The sequence below is a fragment of the Heterocephalus glaber genome, unplaced genomic scaffold, assembly GCF_053883595.1.
Source record: "Heterocephalus glaber isolate CG9 unplaced genomic scaffold, H.glaber_assembly_v1.0 deba00001449, whole genome shotgun sequence".
Classification (NCBI taxonomy): domain Eukaryota; kingdom Metazoa; phylum Chordata; class Mammalia; order Rodentia; family Bathyergidae; genus Heterocephalus; species Heterocephalus glaber.
In genome coordinates, this window is record NW_028258300.1 from 587365 (window position 1) to 604647 (window position 17283).

Genomic DNA, 17283 nt, shown 5'->3' on the forward strand with positions numbered 1-17283 from the left:
GAACCATGGACAAAAGTACTTTACTAGACAGCAGGGATCTAAGGAGTAAGACATGATCCCTGAAACCAAGGAATTTATGGACCACTGGAAAAGATGAGAGTAAACTGGTCATCATCATAGATCACAACTGAAAAAAGTATACAAGTGGTAAGGTCTAAAGTAATTAATTTCACTTTCTAGCTTTTTGAATTGACACTTAACTCACTCATCCCCAGCCTTTCTTCTTTTCTAATATATGCATTTAAGGTACAAATTTCCTTCTAAGAATGCCTTTAGCTCTACCTCATTAGTTTCTGTATTTTTCTATATCTATGATTTCTTCTTTGACCTGTGGATGATTTAAGTGTTATTTCTTAATTTCAAAACACCAAGTGCTCTAATTACCACTTTTAATTGATCTCTACCTTAATTTCCTTATAGACAAATATACTTTAAATTATATCTTTTGAAACTTGCTTTATGGACTAGTGTATGGGCAGATTTGTAAACATTCAACAAAGAACGCCTGTCCTTCAGTGGGTAGGGGCAGTTCATTAAATGTCCAGGCAGGTCAAGTTTGCTGTTTACACCATTCAAATATTCTGTATCTCTGATTTTTGTGTATTTAAGGCAATGTACTTGAAAGTACACAAATCTTACACACCTAGTTCAATAAGGTTTTACACGAATACACCCATGTAATCTAAATCAAGATAGAGCCATTTCCTCAGAAGTTTTCTCATGCCCTCCCAAGATAACATGCTACCTTCTTCCTCAGGATCAGTTCTTTTATTTTTATCTATTCTTGAAATGCATATATATGCAATCACAGTACATACATATTCCTCTGTCTAGCTTCTTTTGCTTAATATCATGAGCGTCTTTCCTGTTACTACATATAGCAACAGTTCATTCTTTTGATTGCAGTGTTACAATGTAATACTGCATTGTAAAAGTACAGCATAATGTACTTAACCCTTCTGTTCAGACACTAGTCTCTAATCTGCAACTACTGTAAAAAGTTCTGCCACAAGAAACCTTGTAAACATGACTTTTGGAGAGTATATACTCTCTTTTCTATTGGACATATACCAGTTAGTGGAATCAACAGACTGTTTATATTTAATGTAATTACTGATGTACGTTTTAAAATGTTTTACTATGTGCATTCTATTGGTCCTATCTGCTTTATATTTTTTCACTCCTGGTTTATATATATTTATATATATATATTTCACTCCTGTTTGTTTTTTTTTTTTTTGGTACTGGGGATCGAACTCGGGACCTTGCACTTGCAAGGCAGGTGGCGGAACCACTGAGCTAAATCCCTGGCCCTATTTTTTCTTTTTTCAGGATTATTTTTGGTTATTCTAATTCTTTCCGTCTTAGCTTGGAACTTTTACTATTACTTTAGTGATTATCCTTAAATTACAATTTATATCTTTACTATGACAACACCTATTATTGGTGCTTTACTCTTCCCAATGTAAATTCAACTCCTAAATACTCTGACATACCTGCCATTATGATGTGTACTCTAATTCTCTATATTTAAGAACCCATAAGTCATTGTTTTACAAGTTAATACTCACATTTACCATTTTCTTATTCCAGTTTCTTCCTTCTTTTACCATCCTTCTCTCTTCTCCCTAAAAAGTCTGCCTTATAAATTAAATATATATTTTCTTAGTATTAATGAATCTCTCAGCTTTTGTTGGCTTGAAAATGTCTTTATTTACCCCACCATGGTTTGTTTCTTGGTACTAAGCATCAAACTCAGGACCTTGCACTTGCAAAGCAGGTGTGTTGGCACCAAGCTAAATCCCCAGCCAACCCCACCATTTTTGAAGATTAATGCTGGGAGATGGAATTTGAGGTTAGTATATTCATTTCAGGACTTCTATTTTTCTGGTCTAGAATTTCCTGTGCTTTTTCAAATTTTATATACACTTTGAAATAAACTTATAAATTGTACATGCATGAATTAAAATCTCTTGTTGTAATCTTATTGAACACAATAATATAGTTATCTTACTGTCTGATAACTAATATTTGGAACCTCTATGGCCTATTGTCTGTTGGTTTGGTTTTTTTTTTTGGTGGTACCAGGATTTCGAACTCAAGACCTTGAACTTGCAAGGCAGGCTCAGCACCACTGAGCTAAATCCTGGGCCCTGTCTGTTGCTTTTGTTGGTTACATGTTGTATTCTCCTTCAGGAGCTGGTTATTTTTGACTGTTTCAGTGTATTTGAGAACTTGTTTGTAGATATAATTGAGGCCTAAGGTGTTGTTTGGGCCCTAGATTTATGATAGCTTCTGCTAGGACCTGGAGATCATCTAAATTCAATTTAATGAGGAATCTAACTCAACTATAATTTGTACAATCTTCCTTATCATCCTTTCTTCTAGGACAGTGGTGGTGAACCTATGGCATGCTTGTTGTTTTTAAAGACAAGAGACGTTAATGTATGAGTTGTTTTTTCTAAACTAAAAACCTCAGTATTCAGATTTAATTGCATTGTTGGCACTTTGCAATAAATAAGTGGATTTTGGGTTGCAGTCTGAGCACTTGTCTCTAAAAGTTCTAGTAGAGCACTGTGGGGGCCCAACCCAGAATAAGATTTACCGACTTACCTTCGTAGGCCTTGAACCCTAAATTTTGTTTTCTGTACTGGGAGACTCACCCTCCACGTCATTCTCATCCACAAAGGTAGGTGCTCAGAAGCTATGTTGGCACTGCATGACCTCGTCCCTCAAGCCTAACTAGACCCTTGGATACCTGGTGCATTAGAGTTCATTTTTGAATCAGGAACTTGGCTGGCATTGAAAAACACAGAGTCACAAGGCCGGGGATTTAGCTCAGTGGTTCCACCGCCTACCTCGTAAGTGCAAGGTCCCGAGTTCAATCTTTGGTACCAAAAAAAAAAAAAAATGGAGTCAGTCTCTATTACATGTAAACCCAAGAGCTAGTGGTAGAAAGCCATTGGCAAGGAGAGAAAATTAAAGCACTGATAATGAAAAGCTCAGGAACTTTTAAAAGAACCTGGGAGCTTTCCAGGTTCGTTATAAGGCTTAAAAGCCAATCTACTTGGGCTCACCAAGACTTTCCTATGCCTTTAGATCACCTCTCCTTTGTATGCTTGTGCTAATTTGAGGTTGAGATTCTGTCCTTGCAACTAAGAGTCTTGATACAGTTAGGAAGGGATCTGTCAACTATTACTAATGGGCTGAGATATTAAAAGATATTACTAAGGACTGTTACTAACGGACTGAGAGCTAAAAGGATCAAAGACCTGTGTAAAGACCTGTGATTCTGAAGTCATCTTCCACTGTTTCTCTGCAGCGTGATAACCCATTGGGTTTCAGGGTTATCTGCAAGGCATGCTCAATAGTATCTGGTAAGATACACGTGTACAGGGAGAAAATGAGCCCATGGGGCAAGGGGAAACCACATGGCACTGCAAGATAAGGTAGGTGACAAAGTGAGCTAGCACCAGGACATCTAAAGACATGTTATACTTAGTGAGAAAAAGATCCATAAAGGAGGGGAGCACAAATGTGATCAACAAGGATTAGAGCAGGCTAGAAACAGAGCAGCTGCTCCATCAACAATGAGACAACAGTAGCAAGACACAGCAACTTTGTAAATAAGCACAAAAAGGCTTCTTTGCAAGCAAAACTTGCCTCCTCCACTTACTTCTCTCACACAAGATGAACTCTGAGGACACACAAGATGAACTCTGAGCACAAGGTCTGCAACTCTATACCACTGGCATCTATCACAGGGCGTGGTGTGTAGCAGGCAATGAGAGAATGCCAAGAATGAATGGAAAAATTAAACAGCATTTTATAAAAACAGGTCTACAGGGCCAAGGATTTAGCTCAGTGGTTCTGCCGCCTGCCTCACAAGTGAAAGGACCCAATTTCGATCCCCAATACCAAAAAAAAAAAAATTAAAAAAAAAAAACAGGTCTACAATTCCTTGTCTTAAAATTCTAAGTCAGGTGTTTCAGAATAAAGAATTTTTCAGATTTTGAAAAGGAAATACTCGTGTATATTACATGACATCCCCCTAGGGTCTGGAACAGCAACTCATAATCAAGACACTCTACACTAACATGTAAGCACAGTCACGTCAGTTCAGGTCAGGTTTTGCTGCCAATAAATTTTGACATCAATCTTTTTTTTTTTGGTACCGGGGATCGAACTCCGGTCCTTGCGCTTGCACAGCAGGCGGTGAAACCACTGAGCTAAATCCCTGGCCTGACATCAATCTTATCAATGAAACAAGGCTCTCAACTTCAGGACTGCAGATAAAGGCTTGCTAAAGATTGTGACTGAAAGCCAGGTATGGTGGCACACACCTGTCATCCCAGCACTTGAGGCTGAGGCAGAAGAACTGCCACAAGTTCAAGGGCAGCCTGGACTACCTAGCAAGTCTCAAAAAAAAAAAAAGGCTGTGACTGAAATCCCAGAAGGAATGATCACAATCTACAAGGGGAAGCAGGTACATAGTTTAACTCAGTTTGGTAACAAAGCATTGAAAAAACACAACAAAATCTATCAGGGAATATGTGGGAAGGCTAAAGAATGGAAGTTTGCCAAAAAGACCCAGGTAAAGGGAACATAATGGTGTGAAAGAGCGGTGTACATCTTAACTGCTGTAATTTCAAGGGAAGTATATGAATACCTGCATATTTGTCCACATTCTTTCATTACCTTTGGTATCTAGCTGTATTCCTCAAGCTTCTCAATAAATGAGCCAGATGGGAGAATTCTACTTTATAGCACTTATTCTTCAGATACTCACATGAGAGAATACCGTATGAGAAATCAACAGTCGTTCTCAAAGTATGGACTCCTAACTAGCAGCACTAGTAATATGGACACTTATTAGAAATGCAGATTCTTTGGTCCCACCCCAGACTTACTAATCAGTAGCTCTGGAGGTGAGACCAGTGATCTGTGATTTAATAAGCTCGCCAAGTGATCCTAAGGCATAGTGAAGACTGAGAACTTCTGGTCTAGGATAAACCCTTCTCACTATGGGATTCTGCAGGCCATCTGATTAAAAACTACATCTCTGGGCTGGGGATTTAGCTCAGTGGTGCTGCCACCCGCCTCCCAAGTGCAAAGTCCTGAGTTCCATCCCCGTTACTGAAAAAAAACCTCATCTCTTCAGAACCAGCCCACACCTAAAGCGCACTGAAGTGGAGCCCAGACTCCACACATCTAAGAAACACCCCATGTGACTGTGCCACGCAGACACTTGCAGTGCCACGCTCCAAATGTCCCTGCGTGAGACTGTAAATGACCTGAGGCCAGGGACTGTCTTGTTTAGTTCATCTCCAGTATGTGTGCTGTAACAGACATTCAGTAAATGTTTTTCATTAGCTAGCCCCACATCAACTTGTACATCACTACAGCAATTGCCAAGGCTGCTCAGGAACATGAATGAAAACTACAGAGGCACATGTCTATCCCCTTTCTGCTCAACACCATAAACAATTTGCTTATTTAAAAATGGAGGTCAACTTGCTAAGAATAGTCAGATTGTTAACTAGTGAATGAAAGCCATCTGTGTTTTTAAACTATTCAGTTTTAAAGAGTGACAACTATGGATTGGGAGAGTAATACAGGAAGCAGAGCGCCTTACTACCTCTGCTACCCAGAGGTGAAATTCAGTTTCATTTAAGTAAAGTTGACAGACATAGCTGTTAGTCTAGGAAAATATGATCCATTTACAAACACAATTTTGGCAAGAAAAGAAACCTCTGTTAAAAGATGGCTTTCAGCACCTGCACTCTTTGTTTTAGCTCTGGAAGAAAGACAGCCAGGACAACAAAGAAAGAGACCTTTGGGTTATTACTAAACACAGATCACCCACCAAATAGTCTGGCCAAGGGCAAAAGCTCATTGCTCAAGAGTTAACCCTTTTCAGGTTTTAAAAGCAACAACTCAAGACTAAATTGCGATGGTTTAAGGAAGCACACACAGGAAATTAATAATTGAACCTGTAGACATACACATTTTAGTTCATTGTCCCATTTTTTTTTAATTGTCAATTTATTTTTTTTTACTCAACTCAGTACCAGTGATATACAAAAGGATATAAAGTGTCATAAATATTTATAGGAAGGCACAGAAAACAACTGCCATGGAAGAAATCCAGCAAAGGAATGAACTGCTGCTCATCTATTCCTGCTCAACTGTACAAGATTTATTCCAGGATAGTTTCCCAATTCTTGAGGAAAGAAGTTTTGAAGCTTTATGCCTTCAACGAAGGTCAAGTACACATTGTAAGAGCAGATACCATCATGTTTTGTACTGAAAGCAGGGAAAGGTTTCACATACACTCTAATTTTCAACCCAGTGTCACAGATCAGGGCTCATAGGCAGAATGTGATTTCATCAAAGGAAACACGTCTCTCCTCCTGGCTTCCCTCAGGTCCTCCTTGTGCGCAGGAGGAGCTCCTTTTAATAACACCCTTGGCACAACAGCTGGCACATATATCATCAACACACAGCAGGGGAAGAGAACTGACCTCCTCACCTACTCTATACAATACAGACCTGCAAGGCAGTTTCCCAGTATTCAATGGGCAGATATCATGTGGCTTGTATTCGTACACAGTTCTATCTCCTGAGAGAAACACAGCAATGAACATCTCAGAAAGACTCACATTACTCACCAAACATACCAGTGTGCAAAGTATAGAGGAAATTGCAAGAACCTAAATCTAACCAGGCATTTCACATAAGCAGGTCAAAGCTTAAGGGAATCATTCTATCTTCAGTCTCAGGAATCCAATGGTTAAATACCACAATTCTTCTTTAATGAAAGATTAAGAGGACTTGTCTCCCAAAATGCTTCAGCTAGGGAATACAAAAAGCTTATGGTGGGATGGGGCTTTAGCTCAGTGGTTTTGCCGCCTGCTGTGCAAGTGCAAGGACCCGAGTTCGATCCCTGGTACCAAAAAAAAAAAGCTTATGGCTTTAATATATGGAATACAAGACTTCTCAGTTAACCTAGCCACAATCTTTTGGTCATCTGTAAAAAAAATACTACATTTGAAATTCAACTTCACACTGCTTCTCAGCCTTTTGGCTAAGATCAAGTGAAATCAACTTCACACACCTGTAATCCCAGGTACTCTGGAGGCTGAGAAAGATCACAAGTTTGAGATTAGCCTGAGCAACTTAGTGAGATCCTGTCTCAAAAATTTAAAAATAAATTTAAAAAAAGGAGGTGGGGATGTAGCTCAGTGATAGGAGTGCTTGCCTAGCATGAGAAAGAAAGAGAGAAAGGCAAAGAAAGGGAGGTAGTTCAGACACAAAGAAGGAAGAGTGAGGGGGAGGAAAGTAGCAACAGTTAAATACCCAAACACATGACAACTGGGGCACTGTCTCATAAAGACACTTTACAGGCCAGCAGGATTCATTTATTACTTGGCATGTGCTGGCTGAATGGGCAGTTGGCCCGGGGGCTAAAGAATTCTAGTGTAAAGATATAATACATCAATGGAACAGACAAATGGTAGACACATACCACATTAAAGATCTATATAGAATACTGTGCTGATTTTAAAGGAAAAATTGGGCGACACTAGTGGGAAAAGATAATAGGAAAATAATTATGAAGGAGCATTTTAGTTCAAAGCTATGCCAATGAGTATCTACCACCAGGACTTGAAGAAGTCTATCAACCAAATTAGCAAATGACCTCTACTCACATTCGGGACACACAACATACTTCCCAGAACAGTAATCCCTCTGACATTTCAGTTCCGCTTGGTATTTGATGACTAAGTTGCTTCCAGCTTTAAAGATTTTCCTATTATATTTTAATTAGCTGGTTAACAAAGGCAGAAGCTGCTCTCTGTGATGCCAGACAAGCTACGTAAAATAATTTGATCTAATGAAGATGAACAGTAGGGAAAAAAGGAGAAGCTTCCCACTTTTTCTTCCAAAACCTCTTCTCTCACTTGAAAACCTATACAATCCCTTAATGTTTTGTTCTAGAAAGAGAAAGCAAAACTAGTTGGGAAAAATACCCACACACTTATTGCTTACTAACATGATACAAAATAAATTCATCACGTTGGTTAACCGTTTCTCAAAAGCCAAATGTGAATGTTTAATCTTTTAACTTAAGAACTGAATTTTTCCACATTCCTTTATATAGAGTTAGCATCTGTAAATTGAGACTTGTTTTGGACAATCATGCAAATTAAATTTATCCCTAAAAACAAAAACACAACCTAACAGATTAACAAAACATGTCCTTTAGAAAGTATTTTTTCTGTGAATTTTGCTCCATTATTACCATTTTTATCCTTCAGTAAAGAAACTATGTTTTAAAACTTTATGCATTTCAAGTTTACAGGGAGCTGGCCTCTTAGAATGATTAGAAAGTCCAGATCAAGTCAACCTATTTTAATTTTTCAAGTGGCTCCACTCTTTGCAAAAGTAAATTTTACAAAATTTTGAGTTATTACTATTGTTATATGAGCTAGAGATGTTTCTACTGCCCTCAATGCTCTTATAAAATTGAATGAAGATTTTATTATACCACACACACAAAAAGTGATCAGTACAGAAAAGGCAGTTTTCGGTTGTTCTGTTGAGAATTTCTTTCCATGATTTCTCCCATTAAAGTATAGTTTTCAAAGCAACCACCACGACAAAGGAAGCATCTAATTAGTCCATTTTCTTCTGATCCAAGAATGGTGAACATTTACTGTGCCGTCTGTAGTTGTATCAGCAATGTAATGAACACAGTTTATATTACTGAACTATTCTTTGAACTCCAAGAACTGCTGAAGTCTTTTCTGATGTTCTGCAGATGCTTGCACAGCACTAAATGAAACATAAATTCAAAGCATAAGCTTATTTTACATTAAGCATATTAAGTGAACCACAGAGCACAGAGTCAATATTTTTCAAAACAATTAAAAACGAATAGAAATATTCACTTATTTAGTACTTCTGAAAGAGGTGGATGAAAACTTTTTTTAATCTAATGAAGAAGAGGCTTGCACGGGGTAGCAGCGTGCTTCTACCTTCTAAAACCAAAGCAAATTGAGACTGACAAGGGAAGGCATCGATTTTAACCTGCTCTGCTGTGGAACCTGCTGTGCAGAGTTCCAGGCCTTGCAGTAGATTTTCTGGATTTTATTATTTTATTTAAAACAGATTCCAACATTATCTTTGAGTTGTGGTGTATTTGAATTGCCTTTAATATAAAATCCTTTAAACTAAAATGTTTGGTTAAAACACAATAGACTCCATTAATTTCTTTCAAAGGTAACAGCTTAGTGGTTTAGATTTACTTTTCCCTTTGAACATAAAATTATGCTTTAGATGGAGACAGAATTCCCTCTCCACCCTCATCACTACAAAAATACACTACCTAGACAAAATCAGGGCACTGAAACTAGTATAAAACTTTCCTCTTAAACTTTTGGACAAAAATTGAATACAATCAAAGATTCTGGTTTTCCAGTCCATGAATAGTAATATATCATTACTATTATACTATTAATAATTTTGCTACATATCACCCTAAAATGCCTTCATACATAAAGACTTTCCTCTAAAGCAGGCAGTGAACCATCCTTTACCAACAGCAAACTCTGTCCTTCACATATATTTTGATATGTTATAGGCTGGACGTATATAAAATTTACTTAAAGAGTAAAATGGGGTAGTGGGAAGATACAGGTCAAAAGATACAAAGCAACAAATATGTAACATAAACAAGTAAGTCTTCTGATCTAAGGTATAACATGAAAACTATCGTTAATAAAACCATATTAAGAATTTTTGTCAATTAAGTAGAGTGTAGCTATTCTTGTCAAACATAAAAATGTGAGATGATAGACTACTAATTTGCTTCACTTCAGTAACCAATTTATTATCTAATATGTATACTATGGCATGTTGTAAACCTCAAATACATCCAATAAAACTTATTACTTTAAAAAAAAAAAAAGCAAAGAAAAAAGCCAGTCATGGTGGCACATGCCTATAATTCTAGTTATTCGTGAGGCTGAGGCAGGAGGAATGTAAGTTTTAGGTCAGCTTGGGCAACTTAGTAAGTTTTTGTCAAGATAAAATTTTAAAAGGGCATGGCGGGCCAGGGATTTAGCTCAGTGGTTCCGCCACCTGCTTCGCAAGCACAAGGTCCCAAGTTCGATCCCTGGTACCAAAGAAAAAAAAAAGGGCATGCCACATGCCTGTAATCCTAGCACTCGGGAGGCTGAGGCAGGAGGATCACTGTAAGTTAGACGCCAGCCTGGGCTACATAATGAGTTCAGTGCCAGCGTGAACTACAAAGGGAGATCCTGTCTCAAAAAACCAAAAAATAAAATAAAAAATAAAAAGGGGTGGGGAAGCCAGGCATGGTGATGAAACTCCTATAATCTCAGCACTTGGGAGGCCAAGGCAGGAGGATCACAAGAGAGTCCATGGCTAACCTGGACTATATAACAAGATCCTGTCTAAAACCAAGCAAAACAGCTGAAGATGTAGTTCAGTGGTAGAGTACTTGCTCAGCATATGTTCCATCCTCAGTACAAAAAAAAAGCAGGTGTGAATGAATGTATTCAATGAGTAACTGGTCTTGGTTAATTTTCAGGGCTCAAAAATTTACTTCACAGGCCAGGCATGGCGGCACATGCCAGCACTTGGGAGGCGGAGGCAGGAGGATCTCTGCAAGTTTGAGGACACCCTGGGTTACATAGTGAGTTCAAGGCCAGCCTGAATTACACAGTGAGACCCTGTCTCAAAAAAAATTTACTTCATGTATACCTGGTTCTGAGAGTTAGAGCTTTCAGGTAGTGAATAATTAGGTACTATAAAGTAATTATAGTTGTTGCACTATATATAATTAACAATGGACTCTACATATATATGATTCCATTTAATCTCTATCAACACCAAATGAAGCAGAATGTGAGCATAAACAGTCAGAAAGGTTCAGACCTTTGGGAGACAACACAGTCTAACAGTTAAGAGTATAGATATTGTAGAAGTAACTCTGGGGTTAAAAAGATTTGGGGCTGAATTCTGGTTCTACGATTTACTACCTATATAATCTTGGGTCGACTTAACCATTAAGTAACTGACCCACAATCACAGAGAGTCAATGATGTAATCAGACAAACCCAGAATGTTCTAACTCCACATCTAATTAATAGCCTTTCTATCATGCCATTCTACCCTACAGAATGTACAAAACAGACTCTTTTCATCAGTCTGAGTGCATATATAAAAATGGCTCTTCTTGGGCTGGGGATTTAGCTGAGTGGTTCCAGTGCCTGCCTCGCAAGTGCAAGCTCCCGAGTTCGATTCCTGGTACAAAAAAAATGGCTCTTCTTGGAGAAAAGACACCAAGGCATAATTTTATCCTCACAATTTTGATCAGTCATCCATCTCCTTCTAATAAATCCTCATTCCCCCCTTTTCTTCCTGCTTTTGCTCTATCATCAATGTTTATTTCACTCTTTAAATTCATTAATGAGTGTATTCTGAATGACTTAATGGCAGAGGATTATCTATAGTCTTCCATATTCCCATACAGAACCAAAGTGCCCAATAAATACTTGCTACTGCTACTGCCTTGTGTTAGGGAAATAGAAATATACTTTTTGCTTCCAAAAGCAGCTGGTATGAGGAAGACCTAAACTATTTATTGATTGCATACAAGAACAGCAGAGTCATCTCTGTGTTCCATAGCTCATTTATAACTATGATAAACACAGTGTAGTTAATAAACTGGCACCTCTCATCCTGTCTGCCCAGATCGTTTCATGAAACCAAAGCAGTGACCATAAATGAAACTAAATATAGACAGGTTTGGCACATGTGGTTTTTCTCTCTGATTCTGTTTCTGAAGGTGTTGGGATCTGTCGGTGTTTTTCCAGCACAATTCACAAACACCATGAACTCATTTACGGAATCCTCTGTTCACCCTGGCCTTAGCTTTCTGAGCAAAATTTAACAATAAAATGAATGATTTTAAATAAGCTTTTCTAGATAGTTACTTGGTTTTTTGCCCTTTTTGTCCCTTGTGGATCTTTTGGTAATTTAATAAAAATATATAGGTAATTACATTTACTGCTTTTGTAACTTACCTTAAAAAAAAAAAAAAGAACAAAAAACACTTTATATCTTCTTTTGTCCATTTGAAAGAAATATCCAACAGGCCAAATTTTAAACAGTAAATAGTAAATCTAAATCCAAGCTGTTAATTCACAGTGGGAATCATCAAAATGCCAGAACACTTGCAACATTTGGGCTTTAATAATTCTATTTCTCAGAGGAATTCCTTAAAAGTGGACGATTATTATAGATCAAAACATGTAAACTTACTTCAGATGTTCACCAAATGTAGTAGTTATTCGATAGATGGCAGTTTTCAGTGATGCTCTGAATGCAAATCGTAACGTCTTATAGGAAGTGTCCACAAGGCTTCCTGATATCCGGGGAGGTTTGCTGGAAGCGTGAGGAAGCTTAAAGTACTTGTCAACTGCCTAGATCAAGAAAGAAGGAAAATACATTAGTTCAAATTATTGAGAAAGCCAACTTGGCCCAATAAGTAGTATTTTATTTTAAATACATAGACCCAGACAGATATACACATATACGTAAACATGTGCTCTTACAGTGAATCAGTCACAAAAAACCAAACACTGGAGAGTCTCAGCTACTTTAGCAGTTAAGAGCAAAAGTCCAGACCTGTGCTTTAAACAACTGCTGTAACCCAACAGCCTTGAAAATGCAAAGCTTGGAAGTAAAACCCTAGTACCCTACTGTTCTTATATGGGTAACAGGCAGCAAAGTCTTTATTATGGCTCTCGGCAAAAAAAAAAAATTAAACTTTACATAAAGTTATTTACTAAACTATCTTTCTTTTTAATTCTAGATGATAAGGCATCTATGGGCAAGAGTAAATGGGGCCAAAGTGAAAATTCACAAGTGAAACTGATTCTATTTATAGTTGTATTCATAGAAATAAAGAATTAAATTCGGGCCGAGGATTTAGTTCAGTGGTTTCGCTGCCTGCTGTGCAAGTGCAAGGATCAGAGTTCGATCCCCGGTACCCAAAAAAAAAAAAAAGAATTAAGTTCAATCCCCAGTACCAAAAAAAAAAAAAAAGAAAACAAAGAATTAAAAACACCCCTTAAAGGCCTCAGGCAATGTTAATTTTTAAATGAAATAGCTACACTAAAGGGAGAAGTAAAAGTAAAGTATAAGTGTTAGTCTATTTTGGCAAGGTAATATCTAAAGCCACAAGAAAAAAACAGTACAAGCATATTATTTACAGTTATGGATATAATCAGCACAAAACTAAAAACAAAAATAGTTAAAATGATTTCTGCCACGATGTTTATAATTTCAAGAGCTCTTTTACATCATGAGTGTTTTTATTTTAGCATCTGAATATGCTGCTATTTCTAAGAATTTTGATGATAGCTTTTTTGTTTTCTACCGTTTCTTTCAAGCTGTTTGTTTCCTTTTGTTTCCTTTGGTCTCCAACTTCTGTGTTAAAGACTTTCCTCAGGAATCTAGTGACCCTGCTCATCACTGCAAGAAGGATCTCCAACAGCTCTGAGCACACGGCTGGGGATTGACAACAGGCTTCATTGTAGGTGTCCTGTATGGCCTTGTCAGGGTGAACTCCTAACATGTTCACTTCAGATCTTTTTTTCTTGGGCTGGTCAGAGTTCCCAGAGAAGGGCCTCCTGGCATCCTGCTGGAGGGAGAACTCATTCCTACCGCGTGGAACAGCTCACACAGCCCAGTCCACAGGAAGATAAAGCTGGAGTGCAGGAGGAGCGATTAGCAGCACAGGATCTAGGGACCTGTTTTTCAAACCTCTCACCCAAAAGTTATTTTGGTCCCTGACCCTTCACCCTTAGTTCCAGAGGTACCCAGGGCTTTTCCCATCTCCAACTTGGGATTTGCCTCTGGGATCTGCTAAATGAGTCATCTCAACCATCTGCTCTCCAGCTTCAAAAATGTTGCTGCTGTTGGTCCTTCTCCTATTTACAGATTTATGTATTTTAATAGTCTTTTCACTGAAGTTCAGTAGAGTTTTTTGGGAAGGAATAATATTTGATGGATGTGTTCATTATGTCATGTGACCTTCAAGTCTAATCATTTGTTCTTTCACAGCAATTACTTGTAAGAGAGTTTCCCAATACTAAGACATACTTGAGATAATTTTAGGCAGAATGGGAGGTAGTATACAGTAAAATACTTAGGCAATATTAAATAACACTGAATCATAATGGAAAAGTTATTTTCTTGTATGCCTTCTGGTTAACTCTCAGCATACCATGAAAAAGTCATCATTTACCGACTTTGTCCAATGTACCTTTTTTTTCCTTCTGGTACTGAGGATTGAACCTAAGATCTTTGCACTGAGCTACAACCCTGACCCTTTTTATATTTCTGAGACAGGGTCTTGCTAAATTGCTAAACTGCCCAAGTAGGGCTTGAACTTGCAATCCTCCTGCCTCAGCCTCCAAGAATGATGGGATAACAGGTCTGTGCCACCACACTTGGCTCCAATGTACCTTCTTAAATGTTTACAGCCTAGTTATTTTACCATTGGATTTGATCCCTTGTACCACACACAAAGTTATTTACAAAACATTTACATAAGAATGACAAGATAATATAAAATAAGTTTATAGAAATTTAATTAAATAAGAATATAAACACAGCAAACTCAAATTCTCAATCTCTATTGTTCAGGTTTTGTTTTGTTTTTGGTACCAGGGACTGAACTTGGGACCTTGCACTTTCAAGGCAGGCAGCGGAACCACTGAGCTAAATCCCTAGCTCCTGTTCAGGTTTTGAAGATATACACACCTGAAATGACCAATGTCCCTCTGAATGTGACTACCAATCGCTGCCTATCTGTTTTATCAATACTAAAAGGTTCTAACGCAATACTTTTGGTTATTTGCAATTACACCTCAAAATGCAGTATTTTTTAAAACTTTGGACAGTTCCAAATTTTGTTGAGGAAAGAACAGCCATTTCTGGGCCAGGGATTTAGCTCAGTAGTCCCACTGCCTGCCTCGAAAGCACAAGGTCCCGAGTTCGATCCCCAGTACCAAAAAAAAAAAGAATAGCCATTTCCTCTACATTATAATTTCAAAATATTTTCATTCTTAGGTTTATAAATACAAATTCAAAGCCAACCATGGTGGTACATGCCTATAATCCCAGCATTTCGGAGGCTAAAGCAGGAGGATTACCACAAGTTCAAGAGTAGTCTGGGCTACATAGTGAGTTCGAGACTAGGCTGAGCTACATAGTGACACCATGTCTCAAAAAACAAAAACAAAAAAAATCAAATGATCAATCTAGTGACTTTTTTCATTTCAACATTGTCTCCTACCTCCAGCACTTACCCCCTTATAAACCATATAAATTTTGGTGCACAAATATCATAACATATAAGGAATACTCCCATGTGAACTCTCAGCAAAAACAGATACTGTAATTCAAGTTAGACTCACAGTCTGAAAATGTAAGGCAATAAATTTTACAATCATTAAAATCTAGAGCAGTGGTGGCAAACCTGACACACGTGATATTTTTAAGACAAATGTCTTATTAATGTATGAGTTGTTTCTTCTAAACTAAAACCTCAATATTCAGGTTTAATTGTAGTGTTGGCCCTTTGCATTAAGTAAGTGGGTTCTGGGTTGCAGTTTGGGCCCTTGTCTCTAAAAAGTTCACCATCTCTGGTCTAGAACCATGCTGTCCAGTTCACGCAATCAACTGATGCCAAGGCCTATGCACTGAGCTACATTCCCAGCCCTTTTTTTTTTTTTTTGAGACAAGGTCTTGCTAAATTGCTGAACTGCCCAGGCTGGATTCAAACTTGGGATCTTTCTGACCCATCTTCCCAGTGCTGGGATTACAGGTGTATACCACCACAGCTGGCTCTCACTTGGCTTTAAAATACCAAAACGTAGAACTGGTCAAAAAAAGAAATAAAAAAATAAATGAGTTCCAATGGACTCTAAATCAAGAAAGAAAGCCTTGGACCGGGGATTTAACTCAGTGGTGCTGTCGCCTGCCTCACAAGCACAAGGTCCCAAGTTTGATCCCCGGTACCAAAAAAAAAAAGAAAGCAAGCCTCTGTTTGAGCTTAACAGCTTAACAGCTCTCTAACCCTCACTATTCTTTTACAACAAAGGATTAGGAGGCCTCAAGTTCAGGAAACAACAGTATATAGCTAGAATTTAAAATTATTCACTTTCTTACTTTAACTGTTTTAATCCTCAATTTTGATATCCAAAAATTTCTGACACCAAAAATACCTGTGTAACTGCTTTGGTGACAAAAGCTTACTTGGGCTGAAATCATCTGGCAATAAACCTAACCTACCCTAACACATTCTAGTTATAGTTTTGTTCCACTTGATATGCAGTTAGCTGCTCACTGGAGAAAAATCATTTGTGTATCTGATCAGGGAACTGTACCTCAGCTACCACGAGGAATGTGATACATAGTGCATCTTACACACACACAGACACACACACACATTATTTTTTAAATCCAAAGAATCTGAATTCTGAAATGATAGGGTTTGAGATAAGGGACTATCAAATTGTATGTAATTTGTAGCAAGTCAAACCAGTTTTCCTTCTACAATGGCAACAGAATATTTTTCAAATAAATTTGTGTTAAAAATGACTTAAAGCCAGGCACAGTGTCACATGCCTATAATCCCAGTACTCAGGAGGCTGAGGCAGGAAGACTGGCACAAGTTCAAGGCCAGCCTGAATTACAAAGCAAGACCCTGCCTCAAAAAAAAAAGACTTAAATGAAAGTTCTGAGAAATAAAACATGACTAACATGACAAAAGTATGTGGAATGAAACAGTTACAATCAAATTTATGAAGATTGCATATGAATAACATAAATATAAGAAACAATGGTTTATAATAGTCAATCATATGCCCCAAGATTGGAAGAACTAAAAGACATAATCAGCTGTGAGATTAAAAAAGTACCTAACTAGGATGTCAAATAGCTAGTTAAGAATATCCCAAATGATGAAAAGAGAAAGGAGTGACAATTAGTATGAAATACCACTGAATAATACACTCTTTAAGAAAAATTTAAAATTCCAAGGCCTTATACTCTGGCTCTACTAAAAGCCTAAATAAGAGCTACACTTACGAAAACAGGCATTTTTCTCATATTTACATGCAGAAGTACATGAACAAAAACCAAAATACAGATAAAATTCTGATTGCTCTCCTCTGAATT

At 37.7% G+C, this 17283-nt stretch overlaps 1 protein-coding gene across 2 annotated transcripts in view; it reads right to left on the minus strand.

Moving 5' to 3' along the window:
- Positions 1 to 7009: 7009 nt before the first annotated feature.
- Ndc1 (NDC1 transmembrane nucleoporin) overlaps positions 7010 to 17283 on the minus strand; it is a 58222-nt gene continuing 47948 nt past the window's right edge. For both annotated transcript variants that reach the window (XM_021252069.2, XM_004874663.3), the window contains 2 exons: positions 12355 to 12515; positions 7010 to 8838 (listed from right to left, as the gene is read on the minus strand). In XM_021252069.2, the coding sequence (XP_021107728.1) occupies positions 8775 to 8838; positions 12355 to 12515 (225 nt within the window). In that variant the 3' untranslated portion in view covers positions 7010 to 8774. The remainder of the gene's footprint in view (positions 8839 to 12354; positions 12516 to 17283) is intronic.